Source organism: Bufo bufo, chromosome 8 (genome assembly GCF_905171765.1).
Source record: "Bufo bufo chromosome 8, aBufBuf1.1, whole genome shotgun sequence".
In the NCBI taxonomy this organism is placed as follows: Eukaryota; Metazoa; Chordata; class Amphibia; order Anura; family Bufonidae; genus Bufo; species Bufo bufo.
In genome coordinates, this window is record NC_053396.1 from 61162567 (window position 1) to 61182976 (window position 20410).

The window sequence follows — 20410 nt, forward strand, 5'->3', positions numbered from 1 at the left end:
ACTGTCACATGACTGCGTGCAGCGTCAGGTCATAGTGCGCGCACTACGTCCTGATGCTGTACAGGGTCAGGACAGTGCAGAGCAGGCCAGAAAGATGGGAGTGCGACAGCTGAAGAGGAGCCGTGGCGCAGACCAGGGAGGGTAAATATTACCTGCGCTTGCGGCGCTTTGCTCCCCGCTCCTAATACATACTAGTGAGCGCTTCCATAATGGAAGCGCTCACTAGTATTCGTTTTATAAGACGCACTGACATTTTCCCCCCACTTTTGGGGGGGAAAAAGTGCGTCTTATAAAGCAAAAAATACGGTATATAAATATATCAAAAGCCTATACAGAGATTTCTTCCATGATCTATTTACTCCCAGGACTGTGACTGTGATAACTGGACAAAGGAAAGAAGATTTCTCTATCAATATAGAAGGGGATTCTTTACTGTAAAAGCATTGAGACTATGGAACTTTCTGCCTGAGGAGGTGGTGATGGTGTACTCACTAAAAGAGTTCAAGAGGGGATTGGATCTATTTCTTGAATATAATCATATCTACTTGTATTTACAAGAGTTCTAGAGAAGGGTCATTGATCCAGGGAGTCATTCTGATTGCTTGATTGGAGTCAGGAAGGCTGAACTCGATAGACGTGTGTATTTTTTTCAGCCTTATAAACCATGCTACTAAGTTACAAATAATGGCAACACATACTCACTGTTAGTTTTAAGCCTTGCCGGATCACTGTGTCTGCTTCCAGCCTGGTTTATTGCTTTGACCAAAAATATATAACGCGTACCACTCTGGAGTCCATGCACAGTGTAATGGTTCTGCTTGATATTGGGCACAATCATCCAGCTGTCCATGGAGATATAGAGACCTGTAAAGCAGAATACAATCAGAGTAAATACAACTGAAAATAACAGCCCCTGTTTTCTATTTAGGCTAGGTTTTAGCAAATACAGAATGAGAGCAGAATTTTGCTATTCATAGGTTTAGTCACTCCTCTTTGGAGTATAAATACAAATACACTCACCTAAACAATTATTAGGAACACCATACTAATACGGTTTTGGACCACCTTTTGCCTTCAGAACTGCCTTAATTCTACGTGGCATTGATTCAACAAGGTGCTGATAGCTTTCTTTAGAAATGTTGGCCCATATTGATAGGATAGCATCTTGCAGTTGATGGAGATTTGAGGGATGCACATCCAGGGCACGAAGCTCTCGTTTTACCACATCCCAAAGATGCTCTATTGGGTTGAGATCTGGTGACTGTGAGGGCCATTTTAGTACAGTGAACTCATTGTCATGTTCAAGAAACCAATTTGAAATGATTCGAGATTTGTGACATGGTGCATTATCCTCCTGGAAGTAGCCATAAGAGGATGGGTACATGGTGGTCATGAAGGGATGGACATGGTCAGAAACATTGCTCAGGTAGCCCGTAGCATTTAAACGATGCCCAATTGGCACTAAGGGGCCTAAAGTGTGCCCAGAAAACATCCCCCACACCATTACATCACCACCACCAGCCTGCACAGTGGTAACAAGGCATGATGGATACATGTTCTCATTCTGTTTACGCCAAATTCGGACTCTACCATTTGAATGTCTCAACAGAAATCGAGACTCATCAGACCAGGCAACATTTTTCCAGTCTTCAACAGTCCAATTTGGTGAGCTCGTGCAAATTGTAGCCTCTTTTTCCTATTTGTAGTGGAGATGAGTGGTACCCGGTGGGGTCTTCTGCTATTGTAGCCCATCCGCCTCAAGGTTGTGCGTGTTGTGGCTTCACAAATGCTTTGCTGTATACCTCGGTTATAACGAGTGGTTATTTCAGTCAACGTTGCTCTTCTATCAGCTTGAATCCGTCGGCCCATTCTCCTCTGACCTCTAGCATCCACAAGGCATTTTCGCCCACATGACTGCCGCATACTGGATGTTTTTCCCTTTTCACACCATTCTTTGTAAACCCTAGAAATGGTTGTGCGTGAAAATCCCAGTAACTGAGCAGATTGTGAAATACTCAGACCGGCCCGTCTGGCACCAACAACCATGCCACGCTCAAAATTGCTTAAATCACCTTTCTTTCCCATTCTGACATTTAGTTTGGAGTTCAGGAGATTGTCTTGACCAGGACCACACCCCTAAATGCATTGAAGCAACTGCCATGTGATTGGTTGACTAGATAATTGCATTAATGAGAAATAGAACAGGTGTTCCTAATAATTCTTTAGGTGAGTGTAGATGGCCCAAGAAAAAATGACAATAGTTCAGCATGGTTTAGTCTAATCATTAGTGCAAATAAACGCTTGGGGCAGATTTATCACAAGAGGAATTTTTAAAGTTTGTTTTGCAGAAGTCTGTTGCCATAATTTTCACCAAAATGTATTAAATGATCACAATATTTGATAAATTTGGTACATCTAAAACCTGTGTCTTGAGCTGTTACTCCACTTTCTACTCCTCCACTATCTTGGAATAAGGGTTCATACACACGACCGTGCTTTTTGTCCACATTTGACCCAATTTTTTTGCTGATAGATATAGACTAGTGATGAGCGAGCATGCTCGCCGAATACCTGTTCGGCTCGAGCATCGCTATGCTCGTCACATGGCAGTACTCGGCCGAGTACCGCATGTGCTCGAGCTCCATGCTCGAGTCTTCTCCCCGCATGTTTTGCGGCTGCTAAGCAGCCAATAAACGTGCAGGTAAGTAATGCCATCACTGTAATGCCAGTAACCATGTTGGCTGCTGGCATTACAGTGATTGGCTGGCCGAAACGCGTCATCGGGTGCTATATAGCACCCGATGACACGTGCTCAGATCAGTCATAGTCAGGGAGAGCAGAGGGTAGGAAGGGAAAGGCAGTGTAGGGAGCAAAATTCACAGTTATTATTCAAAGAAAGCTTTTCAAAGACCCAAAAGTCCTTTTAAGGGACATCAGTGCTGAGGAAGGGACAGATAGTGCAGGGAGAGAAATTTGCTGTTTTTGCTACCAAAAGACCCCAAAGTCCTTTTAAGGACTACTGTGTGTGTGTTTGACAGCAGCAAGATATTTTTCTTTAATACCTATTAGTGACATATACTGTACATCATCCGCAGACTGTGTCTTTTACGTAAATTCAAATAATTAGCGCCACATTTGTTGTCTATAGTATGCATTTGATACACATCCGTGACATAAAGAGTACTCCATCTGAAAACAGTTTCTTTAGCGTAAATTTTAAATAATCAGGGGTCAGTCCTCGTCTACTGTCTCTGTAGTGTGTGTGTGTAATACACATCCGTGACATATACAGTACTCCATCCAAAAACTGTTTCTTTAGCGTAAATTTAAATAATCTGGGCCTAATCTAGTGTCCATAGTGTGTTGTTTTCTGTGACATATACAGTACGCCATCCGGAATACTGTTTCTTTAGCGTAAATTTAAATAATCAGGGGCCAGTCCTCATCTACTGTCTCTGTAGTGTGTGCGTGTAATACACATCCGTGACATATACAGTACTCCATCCGAAAACTGTTTCTTTGACGTAAATTCCAATAATCTGGGCCTAATCTAGTGTCCATAGTGTGTTGTTTTCTGTAACATATACAGTACGCCATCTGAAACTGTTTCTTTAGGGCAAATTTAACTAATCTGGGACTAATCTAGTGTTCATATTCTGTGGGTTTCTGTGACATACAGTATACTGTCCTGCATCCGAAAACTGTGTCTTTAGTGTACAGTAAAAAAATCTGTGCCACATCTAGTGACAAAACCATTAATATGAAGAAGGCGAGTACTAAGGGACGGGGAAGTGGGCTTGATGCTGATGGTGCAAGCAGAGGCCGTGGCCCTGGGCGCAATGAAACTGTGCCTGCTACCAGCGCACCAGAAAAAAATATAACATCCACCGTACCTAGCTTAATGTTTAGCTTAGCTGGGCGGCACAGGACAACACTGTCCAAGTCGGACCAGTGCGAACAGTTGGTCGGTTGGATTGCTGAAGTTAATACTTCAGTCGGTTAAGCACCACCTTCTTTTCCACCAAGTCCAGTCTCTGTAGCCAAGAGTCTGGTCAACCGAATCCTCACTCTGATCATTCTTCCTCCCAACATGGAGAGGCTTGCCAAACAAGTGATCCCACACTCGGATATTCCGAGGAGCTCTTTCCAGCGCCACTATTACATTTGGCCCTCGCGCCCAGCATGCTTAAAGAGGGACCTGAGATATTGTGCCCTGATTCCCAACCTCTTGAGCTTTCACAGTCTCAAGAAGATGACGGTGGTGAACGGCAATCATTTGTTCACGAGGTGTATGATGATGAGACACAGTTGTCAATGACTGAGGTTGTGGTTAGGTCGAGTCAGGAGGATGAGCAGAGTGAGGAAGTGGAAGAGGAGGTGATTGACGATGAGTTCACTGACCCAACATAGGAAGGTGAAAAGCCGAAGGAGGACAGCAGTACAGAGGAGGAGGTATACGCAGCACCGCAACAGGCTGGAAGAGGCAGTGGGGTTGCAAAAGCGAGAAGTCGGCAACCGTTACACCGAGCACCCCTATGCGTAAATCTACCTTGCCAAGGGGTAGGTGTTCTGCAGTATGGCGCTTTTTTGATGAAAGTGCAGACGACAAAAGAGTGGTAGTTTGCAACCTGTGCCGCACCAAAATGAGCCGAGGCTTGAACACAAGCAACCTCACCACCACCAGCATGATCAGCCACATGGCATCTAAGCACCCTAATAAGTGGGCCAAACGCCTGGGTCCACAATCTGGGTCTGCGGGTCACACCACTGCCTCCTCTTCCCCTGTGTTACGCACTGCTGGCAAATCCCCTGTTAAAGGCGCAGGCCTGGATGCCCCTCACCCAGCACCTGGACCTTTGCATGAACCATCAGCAACAACATCCACTTCACTGTCCCAGCGCAGCGTCCAAATGTCCATAACACAGTCATTTGAATGCAAGTGCAAATACCCACCCACCCACAGGCCATAGCCCTAAATGCGCAACTTTCGAAATGACTGGCCCTTGAAATGTTGCCATTTAGGCTTGTGGACAGCCTGATGTCGGAAGCCTTCTGCAGCCTGATGTCGGCAGCCGTCCCTCGGTACGCAGTCCCCAGCCGCCGCTATTTTTCACGGTGTGGCGTGCCCACCTTACACCAGCATGTGTCCCAGAAAATCACCCATGCCCTGACCAACGCAGTTACTGGGAAGGTCCACTTATGGCACAGGTGCTACCCACGTCCAAGATTGCAGGCCCTACGTCCATCAGGGTCTCCGCCAGTAGCTATGTTACTGGCTCCAACCCCCCACTTCTCCTCCTCTGCCACCTCCTCCTCCACTTCCACCTGCAGCAACAGTCAGCCATCAGTCACCGGCTGGAAGCAGTGTAGCACTGCTGTGGGTAAGCGTCAAAAGGCCGTGCTGAAGTTGATCTGCTTAAGGGACAAAGAGCACACTGCCGCAGAGCTGTGGCTGGGTATAAGGGATCAGACCGAGCTGTGGCTCTCACCACTAAACCTATAACCAGGCATGGTTGTGTCTGACAATGGCCATAACTTTGGTGGCGGCTTTGGAGCTCGCAACCTGACACACACATACCATGCCTAGCCCACGTCTTAAACTTAGTGGATCAGCGGTTTATCAAAACCTACCCCAATTTTCCAGAGCTACTAGTGAAGGCGTGCCGCGTGTGTGCCCATTTCCGCCAGTCGTCCACAGCTCTAGCCGGTCTGTCAATGCTGCATCAGCGGATTCCAGCTCACCGACTGTTGTGTGACGTGAGCACATGCTGGAACTCTACGTTCCACATGTTGGCCAGGCTTTGTGAGCAGCAGAGTGCAGTTGTGGAATACCAGCTGCAACATGGTCATCACCTTTCGAGTCAACTGCCACTATTCACAATCGAGGAATAGTCATTGATGTCAGACCTCTGTGAGGTTTTAAAAAACATTGCTGAATCCACACAGATGGTTAGTGGCGATAACGCTATTATCAGCGTAACCATCCCACTGCTGTGTCTACTCAAACGATTGCTGCTCACAATTAAGGTCGACCCTCTGAATGTGGCAGACGAGGAAATGGGAGATGACGTTACACAGGGTCATAGCCAGACCACCCACAGTTAGTATTCTCAGCGCGAATTGGACCATGAAGAGGAGGAGGAGATGGTGAGTCATCCTGATGTCGACATCGACTTCTTGCCTGTTGGTACTCTGGCACACATGGCTGACTTCATGTTAGGCTGCCTTTCCCCGCGACACTCGCGTTATACGTATTTTAGATAAGACGGATTACTGGGTGTTCACCTTTCTCGACCCCCGCTACAAAGAGAACTTCTCATCTCTAATTCCTGTGGTGGAGAGGACGAGTAAAACGGTGCAATACCAGAAGGTACTTGTTGAGTGATTGCTCCAAAATTTTCAACCGAGGAAGGGAGACAAGGGGAATACACATCAGTTCCAACAAAGGCAGGGCAACACTCTCCAAGGCATGGGACACTTTCATGACACCCCGCCAGCAACCTCGCCCTGAAGCGGTACAAAGAGGGAAAAGTTTTGGAAAATGGTGGAATACATAGCAGACCATGTCAGCATCCTAAATGATCCCTCAGTGCCTTACAACTACTCGGTGTCCAAGCTGGACATGTGGCACGAACTTGCGCTCTACGTCTTTGAGGTGCTTGCCTGCCCTGCCACCAGCGTTTTGTCTGAGCGTGTATTTAGTGGTACTCGTGGCATTATAACAGATAAGCGTATCCACTTGTCCACTGGCAATGCTGACAGGTTTACTCAGATAAAAATGAACAAGGCCTGGATTACCCCTGACTTCTTAACTCCACCAGATGAGAGCTGAGCTGATGATGAACATAAAGGCAATTTCAATCTATCATTTATAATGTACTCAATCTACTGTTGTGTATTCCCATGCACCTTTTCCACCATAAAAAAAGAGTATATGGTTGAATCTTGTTTTCTCCTCCTCCACCTCCTCATCCAGATTGTATATATTCCCTCCACTCTAATTTTTTTTAATAGGGTCAGCTCAACTGCAGGCCCTCAACAAATTTTTTTTTTATAGGCTCAGCTGAACAGCATGCTCTCGCATATAATGTTTTAGAGCATCAGCTCACCTGAAGGCACTTGTAAATAATGTTTTAGAGCGTCAGCTGAACAACATGCACTTGAAAATAATGTTTTAGAGCATCAGCTCAACTGCAGGCCCTCGCATATAATGTTTTACAGGGTCAGCTCAACTGCAGGCCCTCGCATATAATGTTTTACAGGGTCAGCTCAACTGCAGGCCCTCGCATATAATGTTTTACAGGGTCAGCTCAACTGCAGGCCCTCGCGTATAATGTTTTACAAGGTCAGCTCAACTGCAGGCCCTCGCATATGTTTTACAGGGTCAGGTCACCTGCAGGCCCTCGCATATAATGTTTTACAGGGTCAGCTCAACTACAGGCCCTCACATATAATGTTTTACAGGGTCAGCTCAACTGCAGGCCCTCGCATATAATGTTTTACAGGGTCAGCTCACCTTCTCATGACGACAGCGAAGTCTTGCCTGTTAGTAATCTGGCACACATGGCTGACTTCACGTTAGGCTGCCTTTCCCTCGACCCGCGCGTTATACACATTTTAGACAACACGGATTACTGGTTGTTCACCCTTCTTGACCCCCGCTACAAAGAGAACTTCTCATCTCTCATTCCCCTGGTGGAGTGGACAAGCAAAATGGTGCTATACCAGAAGGTCCTTGTTGAAAAATTGCTCCAAAGTTGATAGGACAGACATCCAAATGGATAATCACCATCACGGGGACGTGCGGTCGCCTAGAGGTTATCTAGAGACAACAAAGCGGCAGCAGGCCCTCACCTACAAGTCCAGACTTGCCCTCCAATAGATCCTCGTTAAAGGAAAGTGTACTCATTCCTATAACAGGGCTGCTTAGGAGTGCTGTATTGTTATTTATCGCCACTACCTCCCTGAGTCAGGAGTGTGTAATTGCAGCGCGCCTGCTGCCTTCCTTGGATTCTTCTGCTTTAATAACTTGACCCACTTCCTCTGGGTGGTTCACAATTAGGGGAAAAAAAGGGGCAAGGCAACAACAGGCAATCAGATTTCAGCAATTGACCTCCCTTGTATGTGGTATTCCTTTCTCAAGCTCCCTCTCCGGCATCGAACCCTGATCCCCCGTTACCCGTGATCACCATGGTAGGCGCAGAAAAGAACATCAAAAGTTGATAGGGCAGACATCCAAATGGATCGTCGCCGTCACGGGGACGTGCAATCGCCCAGAGGTTATCTAGAGTCACCAATGCGGCAGCAGGCCCTCACCCTTAAGGTTTTAGATGGTCAGATCAGCAGGCCCTTGCTCCAAATGTTTTTGAGGGTCACCAGCAGGCCATCAATCATAATTTTTCAAGGGTGTGTATGATGCCCTCCTTTATGTGTAACAAAGGGTGTTTTGGAGTGCCGGTTCCTTGTAATTTTTGGAAGCCCTTTCACTTAGTGCATAGGCTTTATGAGTGTAGGAGTCACACTACCTGAATAATTGTACCACAATGTGAATGAGGGCCTCCTTTATGTGATATACAGGCTGTTTTGGAGTGCCTCTTGCTTGTAATTTTTTGCAGCACTTTATATACAATTAAATATACTGGAGAGAATGTTTCCTAACAATTTTTCCTGTAAAATTTATTTTTTGGGGGTGGTTTTGTGCGTATTCTTGTCAGTCTTTAAAAGTGGCGTACAACTCGGACAACATGGTTCCCAATAGCGAGTCCCTGGGAGTCCCTGTAAGTCAAAGATGCATCCAAACCTCATCCCCATGCTGTTCCCGATCCATTTCGGTGGTGTTTCTGTCACTTTCTGACCTTTTTCAATGGACCAGGCACCCTCCCCTCTTCAGAGCAGGGGGTGCCTGGTTGTCTCCCATTCACTTCCATTATACTCGGGTGCTCGACCGAGCACACGAATATAGCAATGTGTTCGGGCCGAACATCCGAACACTTTGGTGCTCGATCATCACTAATGCAGACTCATTCACTTCAATAGTGGTACAAAAGATGTAGACAGCATGACTGTTTTGGTTGGTGTGGGTGTTTTTTCTTTTATGTTTTTTTTTTATTTATATATTTTTTTTAACTTTCATATATTTCTGTTACATAATATGTCCCCCGAAAGGTCATAAAAAGACCTTTGGGGGACACTGACACTGTTTATTTTGCACTGTTTCCTTTTTATTTTTTACTTTTATTTGTATTTTATTAATACTTGTATTATTTTGTTATAATTGGTTTCATTTTTTATTTTTAATCTTTTTTTTAACTTAATTTTTCATATATTTTGCCACATAATATGTTCCCCAAGAGGTCATAAAAAAGACTGTTGGAGTACAGTGAACACTATTTTGCACATTTTCCTTTTTATAAATTTTAAGTATTTTAATTATTTTTTAAATAATTTTTCATTATGCTTTTAAATATATTTTTGCCACATAATAGGTCCCCCCAAGAGTTTATAAAAAGACCATTGAGGGGCAGTAAACACTTTTAGGCCTCATGCACATGACTGTTCCGTTTTTTGCGGTCCACAAAAAACAGAAGCCGTCCGTGTGCCTTCCGCAATTTGCGGAACGGAACGGGCTGCCCATTGTAGAAATGCCTATTCTTGTCCGCAAAACGGACAAGAATAGGGCATGTTATATATTTTTTGCGGGGCCACGGAACGGAGCAACGGATGCAGACAGCACACGGAGTGCTGTCCGCATCTTTTGCGTCCCATTGAAATAAATAGGTCCGCACCCGAGCCGCAAAAAACTGCGGCTCGGATGCCGACCAAAACAACGGTCGTGTTCATGAGGCCTTATTTTATTTTTTTGTTGATTTGTTTTCAATTTTCTATCATTTTGTAAAATATATTTTTGCGACATATTTTCTCCAAGGGGGATTTTTTATTTTTCTCCTTTTATTTGTATTATTATAGTTTTTATTGTATTGTTTTTTATTTTTTATTTTTTTATCATGTTTTATGTATGATGTATTTTTTCCACATAATTTGTCCCCAGTAGGTCACTGGGGCATGAAAAGAAAAATTACATTGCATTTCAATCATATGTTATTTTAGCCTCAACTGTTGTGGTACTAGGAGAAAAAGCACCCAAAATTTTATTACATAATTTTTCCAGAGTATGACATACCCCCTATGTGGTCATTTTGAGCAAACTTTAGAGTTCAGAAAAAAAGGAGTGCCATGTGCATTTGAGGACAAGTTAAAAAGAAACCGAAGTGATCTAATTTTAAAAACCACAACCTTTACAGAATTTACCAAGGGGTCTAGTGAGCATTTTGACTCGAGATGAGCGAACCTATCAAGGTTCTATACGGTTTCACAAGAGAGAGCCCAGTATGCTACTCTGTGTTTCTGCATTGTAGGACAACAATGCCCTTCAGAGTTTCTGGTAAAGATATTCAAATTAGCTTTCCTAAGCTATCTGATTTCAGCAGATGTTAGTCATGATAATTTGCATATATTTTTCCCAGAAGTCATCCGGTATATATAAACTGGTCTCCATAATATAAACAGTACCCACCCAAGAACTTGCAACTAAAAAAGCTGTTTCTATCTGCTTTACTCTGATAAAGGGCTTTTATCTTGAAAGAGCTAGTTGCAGTTGTGAGGCTGGCTTAACTATGTTTCTAGTTTTGCTACATGAACATGTTTAAAAGTTTGGAAAGCACCACTGCTGATCAGCTGTGTGAAGGTAACACAGTGCTCTTAAGCCGAATGCACACGGCCGTGTTTCACGGCCGTGAGCGGTCCGTGGTAACACGGCCTGGATTCCTGCTGAGAGCAGGAGCGCACGGCGTCATTGGTTGCTATGATGCCGCTGCACTACAGTAATACACTCGTATAGATCATACGAGCGTATTACTGTAGTGCAGCGGCGGCATGAAGCGCATGGCTTCATAGCAACCAATGACGCCGTGCGCTCCTGCTCTCAGCAGGAATCCAGGCCGTGTTACCACGGACCGATCACGGCCGTGAAACATGGCCGTGTGCAATCGGCTTTATACAGGTAAGGCTACTTTCACACTTGCGTTCGGGGTTCCGCTTATGAGCTCCGTTTGAAGGCTCTCACAAGCGGCCCCGAACGCATCCGTACGGCCCCAATGCATTCTGAGTGGATGCGGATCCCCTCAGAATGCATCAGTCTGGCACCGTTCAGCCTCCGCTCCGCTCAGCTCAGCAGGCGGACACCCGAACGCAGCTTGCAGCGTTTTCGTGTCCGCCTGGCCGTGCGGAGCCAAACGGATCCGTCCAGACTTACAATCAATGGGGACGGATCGGTTTGTCAATGGCGACGGATCGGTTTGTCTTGGCTCCTCTTTGACACGGATCCGTTAGAAACCGATCACGTCTCTGCGCATGCCCAGTAACTTCCTGTCCCTCCACCTCATCGTCGGCCATTTTGGATTGTCGACTTGGTGAGACTGGTAAGTGAAGTTTTGTCTGTTTGTCTATCTTTCTTTTTTTTTCTATCTATCTATCTATCTATCTATCTATTTCTAGGGGGGGGGCTGCTGGCACTTGGGAAGGGGTGTGTGTGTCTGGAACAATGGGGGCTGCTGGCACTGGTGGTGGGGGCTGCCTTTATGGGGGGCTTCTGGCACTGGGGGGGCTTCTGGCACTGCGAGGGGGGGTGTGGAACTGGGGGGGTCTGCTGGCACTGCGATTATGTTTGTGGCTGGAACTGTGCGGTGCTTCTGGCACTGGCAGTGTTTATGTGGCTGGAACTGTGGTTTCTGCTGGCACTGCGGGGGTGTGTGTGGCTGGAATTGGGGGGTCTACTGGCACTGCGGGGGTGTTTGTTTCAGGAACTGCGCATGCAGTGCTTCTGGCACTGCAGGGGTGTTTGTGGCTGGAACTGTGCGGTGCTTCTGTCACTGGCGGGATTTATGTGGCTGGAACTGTGCGGTGCGTCTGTCACTGGCGGGGTTTATGTGGCTGGAACTGTGGTTGCTGCTGGCACTGCGGGGCGTGTGTGGTTGGAATTGGGGGGTCTGCTGGCACTGCAGGGGTGTTTGTGGCTGGAACTGTGCGGTGCTTCCGGCACTGCGGGGGTATGTGTAGCTGGAACTGTGGGGGCTGCTGGCATTGGGGGGGCTGAGGGCACTGTGGGAAGGTTGTTTGGAACTGGGGGGCTGATGTCACTGTGGGGGGCTGCTGGCACTATGGGGGGGCTGCTGGCACTATGCGGGGCTGCTGTCTCTGGGGGTGTTTATGGCACTCGGGGGGATTATGGCTCCTGTTGGATTAATTTTTTAAATCATTTTATTATTAGGGTCGTTCCAAAAAAAATTATTCATTGGAAATATTAAGAAAGTTCTGCGGTGGGCAAGCACCAATCTATATTTTAAAAAGTAAGTGTTGATATATGTGGAAATAAATGTTGATATATGTGGAAATAGTGCTCTAAACAAGTTTGTTTAACGTTATCTGCATTTTGTCTGGTATTCTGTTGCGTACAGATGTCATCAAAGAAGTCAAAAATTGACTGGAAAAACCCACCCAGAAGGCGCCGGTGTATTGAGTGGCCGGTAAGTATAAAATCAACGCTTGGAGTTTGTACTGTTGTATTCGTTGCATTAATCAGTATGTGCTCTTATTATAGATTTCTTCATCATCATCTGCGGAGGGCTCCCCATCTGTGGCCGGCTCACCTGCCGGGGCCGGCTCACCTGCCACATCAACGGCGTCCAGGGGAGGTGGACCAAGCCCGGACCGGGGCTGTCAAGAAGTATGTATATATATATATATATATACACACTCACCTAAAGAATTATTAGGAACACCATACTAATTCGGTGTTGGACCCCCTTTTGCCTTCAGAACTGCCTTAATTCTACGTGGCATTGATTCAACAAGGTGCTGATAGCATTCTTTAGAAATGTTGGCCCATATTGATAGGATAGCATCTTGCAGTTGATGGAGATTTGAGGGATGCACATCCAGGGCACGAAGCTCCCGTTCCACCACATCCTAAAGATGCTCTATTGGGTTGAGATCTGGTGACTGTGGGGGCCATTTTAGTACAGTGAACTCATTGTCATGTTCAAGAAACCAATTTGAAATGATTCGAGCTTTGTGACATGGTGCATTATCCTGCTGGAAGTAGCCATCAGAGGATGGATACATGTTCTCATTCTGTTTACGCAAAATTCGGACTCTACCATTTGAATGTCTCAACAGAAATCGAGACTCATCAGACCAGGCAACATTTTTCCAGTCTTCAACAGTCCAATTTTGGTGAGCTCGTGCAAATTGTAGCCTATTTTTCCTATTTGTAGTGGAGATGAGTGGTACCCGGTGGGGTCTTCTGCTGTTGTAGCCTATCTGCCTCAAGGTTGTGCGTGTTGTGGCTTCACAAATGCTTTGCTGCATACCTCGGTTGTAACAAGTGGTTATTTCAGTCAACGTTGCTCTTCTATCAGCTTGAATCAGTCGGCCCATTCTCCTCTGACCTCTAGCATCCACAAGGCATTTTTGCCCACAGGACTGCCGCATACTGGATGTTTTTCCCTTTTCACATCATTCTTTGTAAACCCTAGAAATGGTTGTGCGTGAAAATCCCAGTAACTGAGCAGATTGTGAAATACTCAGACTGGCCCGTCTGGCACCAACAACCATGCCACGCTCAAAATTGCTTAAATCACCTTTCTTTCCCATTCTGACATTCAGTTTGGAGTTCAGGAGATTGTCTTGACCAGGACCACACCCCTAAATGCATTGAAGCAACTGCCATGGTTGACTAGATAATTGCATTAATGAGAAATAGAACAGGTGTTCCTAATAATTCTTTAGGTGAGTGTATATATATATATATATATACTTACATATATATATATATATATAATTTATTTTTTTATTTAAATATATAAAAAAAATATATATATGTTTGTTTCAGCAATCTGCACCTAGAGCCGCCAGCGAGGATCCCCCAGTCGCCTCCAGAGTCCGCGGGAATGAGCGTGGCGGTCGTAGACGTGTAAGTCTTGAATTAAGTAGTTTTAATTTGCATTTTGTATTAGGATTTACATTTAATTTTGTATTTCCTTTTTTTCAGGGTTCCGTAGGCTCCACCAGGGAAGATGAGGAGTTCAGGGTTCCTACCATAGATAACCTGCTCCTCATCCAACTGGTGGAGGTGCGTCCAGCATTATGGGACCACTCCGACCGCCACCACGCTGATCATCATCTGACCCAGCGGCTCTGGAGGGACATCTGTGCGGAAGTTTTTGAGACCTGGGGGGATCTAAATGCGGCGGCTCAGGAAAAATATGGTAAGTAAAGCAATATGTATTTTAATACATTAATATTGTTCTTTTCCTTTCATCATGCTGATTTAATTTTTTATGTTTTTTTTCTATAGTCAAACAGGTTACAACGCGTTGGCGATCTATCCGGGACCGCTTCAGGAGGGATTATAACAAGGAGGTTCAGGCCCCGGGTGTCTCCGGAGGAACCTCAGGGACCCCATACATCCATACGGCGGCCCTGGGGTTCCTACGAAGGGCGATGGCACCAAGAAGGTAAACAACTGTTAAACATTTTTTTGTAAAGGGGCTGTCTGAGATAGCGGAGTGTTTGGCTCCCCTGTTTTGGCCAGTCCCCTACAGTCAGAGGGACAACTGTTCTCTCCGTCTGAGTGTAAGGGGCTGTCTGAGACAGCGGAGTGTTTGGCTCCCCTGTTTTGACCAGTCCCCTACATTCAGAGGGACAACTGTTCTCTCCGTCTGAGTGTAAGGGGGTGTCTGAGACAGCGGAGTGTTTGGCTCCCCTGTTTTGGCCAGTCCCCTACATTCAGAGGGACAACTGTTCTCTCCGTCTGAGTGTAAGGGGGTGTCTGAGACAGCGGAGTGTTTGGCTCCCCTGTTTTGGCCAGTCCCCTACAGTCAGAGGGACAACTGTTCTCTCCGTCTGAGTGTAAGGGGGTGTCTGAGACAGCGGAGTGTTTGGCTCCCCTGTTTTGGCCATTCCCCTACAGTCAGAGCGACAACTGTTCTCTCCGTCTGAGTGTAAGGGGCTGTCTGAGACAGCGGAGTGTTTGGCTCCCCTGTTTTGGCCAGTCCCCTACAGTCAGAGGGACAACTGTTCTCTCCATCTGAGTGTAAGGGGGTGTCTGAGACAGCGGAGTGTTTGGCTCCCCTGTTTTGGCCATTCCCCTACAGTCAGAGGGACAACTGTTCTCTCCGTCTGAGTGTAAGGGGCTGTCTGAGACAGCGGAGTGTTTGGCTCCCCTGTTTTGGCCAGTCCCCTACAATCAGAGGGACAACTGTTCTCTCCGTCTGAGTGTAAGGGGGTGTCTGAGACAGCGGAGTGTTTGGCTTCCCTGTTTTGGCCAGTCCCCTACATTCAGAGGGACAACTGTTCTCTCCGTATGAGTGTAAGGGGCTGTCTGAGACAGCGGAGTGTTTGGCTCCCCGGTTTTGGCCAGTCCCCTACAGTCAGAGGGACAACTGTTCTCTCCGTCTGAGTGTAAGGGGGTGTCTGAGACAGCGGAGTGTTTGGCTCCCCTGTTTTGGCCATTCCCCTACAGTCAGAGGGACAACTGTTCTCTCCGTCTGAGTGTAAGGGGCTGTCTGAGACAGCGGAGTGTTTGGCTCCCCTGTTTTGGCAAGTCCCCTATGGTATACGGTAGACATAGCATAGAACATGGATGTTTTATTTAAAGAACAATTCCTAACTTTCCTTATTTTTTTCCTACAGAACTGCCACCGTCACTCGGGAGCCTGAACAACCTCCTGAGGCGGAACCGGAACAGATCGCCAGCGCCAGCCCTCCTGTCCCTCATGTATCTGCTCAGGATAATCCGGGTCCCCTACCGAATCCCTCCGCTCATCAGAGGCTCTTAGGTTTTCGCCAAAATTTGAGAGCCCTGGTGAGCGTGCAGAGGTCCGGTAGGCCAAATCGAGCTGATTATGCAAACCTTGTAGAGGTCGTTTCCAACGCTCTAGAAGGTTTTGCCCAACATCAGATGGAGTTTGGTGCTGACTTTATTCGCTGCTGGGAGGGGGCGGAGTCGGCGTTTCAACGCAGCCCAAACTACCATTATGGGCTAAGCATGATCAGTTTGATGGACTCAATGACGCCCGAACAGTTACATGAGTTCAAGATCATGCTAGAGAACGGGTCATGGGAAATTATGCACCGCCCCCAACCCCCACCCCCACCCCCATCCCACACCTATCCCCCATCCCACACCTATCCCCCATCCCACACCTACCCCCCATCCCACTCCAGTGGCCAGTACCGCCAACCTTTCCCTTCCCACCCCCCCGAGCATGTGTTACCTTCTCTTTCTTATTCTTCTCCTGCTCAGTATTTTTCCTCCTACTTCTTTTCAAACTCCCTCCACCTCTACACATGCTCGGGTCCCCTCCTCCTCAGACCCTTCCTTTCTCCACACCCCACAATTACGCCCTGCATCCTTTCCTGTGGCCCGTAGTTTCACCTCAGTAGATCGCCAGGACAGAGGAGCTACCATCGCCAGACCCAGACCATCTAGTCCACGACAGTCAACCTCCCCTCACCATTTTCAACAATTATAGATTTTATGTTTATATTTATTTTAGTTTTTTATTGTTAAAAAAATAAAACTTTATTTATACTTTACTATACAAACTGTGTCTGTCTTTTTATTGTCCTGTACAGGGTAACCTTGGCACTACAGCTGTGCTGAAATAAAAACTACCCTAGTCTCACTACTGTGCGTTTATTATAACACCCTTGGTAGTTTTTATATCAAAACAGCATTAGTGCCGATGTTGTAATTAACATGACCATCAATATTGAGCTATCTTTTGGCTCTTTATTGATCGTAGACCCTATGATTGGCACATAAACAAGCAAATGCTTGTTCATTGTTCAATCTTGTGCCCTTTCATATGAGCCCTTGTGGGAGTCACGGTCCATCAGCATCATCAGGAATTCATTAATAAATTGTAATTTTACCGTTTAATGATTTCCCGATGACGCTCTAATATAACTAGTGTGATTACCACAAGGGACACGCAAGGGACATACAGTTTTTAAAAGGGGTATTCACATAGACAATGGGGGGATTTCGCTTGAATATGCCCCCATTGTCTGATAGGTGTGGGTAACATTGGTAGGACCCGCACCTATATCGAGAACGGAGCGGGGAGTACTGTGGCTAGAGGACAACAAATTTCCCGTGGTACGTCCACCACCAAGAGCTAATCGCCGCCTCTCCCATAGAAATGAATGGATGGCGGTGGCGCAGTGCAAACTCATCCACTTTCTTGGCTCCGTTCTCAATATATGTGAGGGTACCAGCAGTGGGACCCGCACCTATAAGACATTGTGGGCATATTTTAGTGGTATGCCCCCATTGTATGAGATCAGAAAACCCCTTTAAAGCCTCCTGCACACGACTGTATGCCCCCAGAGACATACGGTCCCTGAGCGGGCCATATGTCCCGTAGTAGCATTGATCGTGCGCACAAGTACACAGCATCATAGTGTACAATGATTCTGTGCAAGTCGAGCTGCCCGCGGGGATATAGTCTTGCACTAATAGATCATATGAGTGCGGGATAATAGCCCAGTTTGCGGCACAACATGGTCAGCATCATGATGCTCTGTACTCCTGTACGCAAGATCAAGGACGATCAGGGACATATTGCCCACTAACGAACACTATACATCTTTAAGGTTATGTAGTCGTGTACAAGAGTCCAAAAGGTGTGGTCCATTATCAAAGCCGGACCAACTTTCAACAAGATAGCCCTGGAGAAATATAGAAGTATGTCAACCCTGGGGTTCTGAATACATGAAGATGGAACCTAGAGATGCTACTTATTCCAAAACGGATCCGCTAAACGGATGGCAAAACGGAAACGAACGTGACAAACGGATCCGCAATACAGACGGATCCGTTTGAACGGATCCGTCTGAATAGCTTCCGTTTGTCTCCGTTTAGTCAGTTTATTGACGGATCCGTTTGAAATGCATTTCAAACGGATCCGTGAAACGTTAGTGTGAAAGTAGCCTAAGTGCTGTGTTCTCACTCTTTACCTGCTTGCTGTGCAGCAGTGAGCAGGAGTAATTACAGATCCTCTGTCTCCATTCACTTCAATGGGACAGCGCCTTCTGTTTCATCTGAGGATAATTCAGTAGTATAGCAAAAGCAGACAATCCCTTTAAGGCCTCTTTCACACTACCGTTTTTTTTTCCGTTTTGCGGTCCGTTTTTTGCGGTCCGTATACGGTCCATATACGGAACCATTCATTTCAATGGTTCCGCAAAAAAAACGGAATGTGTTCCGTATGCATTCCGTTTCCGTATTTCCGTTTTTCCGTTCCGTGGAAAGATAGAACATGTCCTATTATTGCCCGCAAATCACGGTCCGTGGCTCCATTCAAGTCAATGGGTCCGCAAAAAAAACGGAACACATACGGAAATGCATCCGTATGTCTTCCATTTCCGTTCCGTTTTTTCTGAACCATCTATTGAAAATGTTATGGCCAGCCCAATTTTTTCAATGTAATTACTGTATACTGTATATGCCATACGGAAAAACGGAACGGAACGACGGAACGGAAACACAACGGAACGCAAAACACTGAAATGGACATACTGTAATGTGAAAGAGGCCTAAGAATGAGCAATTCCATTTTACCATTTTGGAATTCATTTCGAGAGACCCCAAAGTAATATTCTCATGACCAGAAGATGTGGATCCTCTGGATCAGCTGATAGTGGACTAGGAATTAGCCCAGTATTGCTGACTGCTGACTCTGGTGTTTACACCAGTCACCCAGAAAGCAGCTAACTGCAGGAGTGTGTACAGATTCCAACAGAGGCAAAGTAATGGAACAGATGATCTTTACTGGCAGAAGGTAGACAAAAGTCACTTGTTACAAAAGACAAAACAAAGTTCAAAGTAATACGGTATACTGCGTCAGGCAGACTCGTAGTCAGACTGTGAAAGGTCAGAGGTCCAGACGAACTTACAGATGACGGCAGGCAGAATTGAAGTCAGGCAATGCAAGGGTCAACAGTGCAGGTAATTCAAGTAGCAGACTACAGGCAGAATTGTAGTCAGGCAATGCAGGAGTCAATGCTGGAGTCAGACAGGCAGGGAAGGTCAGGGTTAATTGTCAAAAGTCCAGTACACAGCAGGGCAGGGCAGCAGGAAGCTTCAGTAGAGATTAACAGGTATAACATCCACGCTTGGGCGCTTCATGGTCAGTGAAGCTGCCCTAAATACCAGTAACCCTACCCCTGGGTGGGGACAGTAGTCAGGAAGCATACTCTCCTTTTCTATAACAAAGGGAGAGATCCATCCGCGTGCACTATAGCGAACAAGACGAGACCTGTTAGTGAGGGCGGATGCGTCGGTATGCTGGAGGGTGCCTGCGAGAGGCCAGAGCTGGGACGCTAGCACTGCAATGTACAAGCGGCAGTCTGCCACATTGAAGTGAGGCCACGGACCCAATACTGACAAATAGTCAACTGAAAGTGAGTCAAGAGAACTACCACATCCCACCAAGCTTACACCTCTCTCAATGAAACACGCAAGTTAGTTCTATTTCTAGAAGGACAAGAGAACCAGAATGTTTCAAGAATAATTTACCTCGCTTGGTTGAATGGCTTTGCGGGTACTCTTCGGGATGCTTTTTATCATTCGCGAGACCAAAAAAATTATACACTATTCTTTGCCACTTTGCCCCGTTCACGCCAGGTCTAAAATTGTGGGCGTGGAAAGGGGCGGGCCAGAAGGCCCGTCTCATTCACCATTTTCTATGGCTGTTTTAGGATTAGAAAATGGTCTAAATTTCAGAAGCTGTGTTACATTTAAACTGGTGCTGGATGCGTGGAAGTTATGGAGAGGCCTGCCTGTTTTTTTAGGTGGTATACAGTGCCTTGCAAAAGTATTCACCCCCTTGACTTTTTTCGTATTTTGGTACATTACAGCCTTAAGTTCAATGTTTTGTTAATCTGAATTTTATGTGATGGATCAGAACACAATAATCTAAGTTGGTGAAGTTAAATGAGAAAAATATATAAATAAAACTATTGTTTAGAAATAGAAAACAGAAAATTGGCATGTGTGTATGTATTCACTCCCTTTGTTAGAAAGCCCATAAAAAGCTCTGGTGCAATCAATTACCTTCAGAAGTCACATAATTAGTGAAATGATGTCCATCTGTGTGCAATTTAAGTGTCACATGATCTGTCATTACATATACGCACCATGTTTGAAAGGCCCCAGAGGCTGCAACACCTAAAAAAAAGGCATCACTAACCAAACACTGCCATGAAGACCAAGGAACTCTCCAAACAAGAAAGGGACAATGTTGTTGAGAAGTACAAGTCAGGGTTAGGTTATAAAAAAAATCCC

The 20410-nt window shown here is 46.0% G+C and overlaps 1 protein-coding gene across 1 annotated transcript in view; it reads right to left on the reverse strand.

The window, feature by feature from the left end:
* The window catches only part of LOC120977756 (probable E3 ubiquitin-protein ligase MID2), a 456812-nt gene that overhangs the window by 164710 nt on the left and 271692 nt on the right, over nt 1–20410 (reverse strand). The window contains exon 5 of the mRNA XM_040405841.1: nt 703–864. Within this exon, the coding sequence (XP_040261775.1) occupies nt 703–864 (162 nt within the window). The remainder of the gene's footprint in view (nt 1–702; nt 865–20410) is intronic.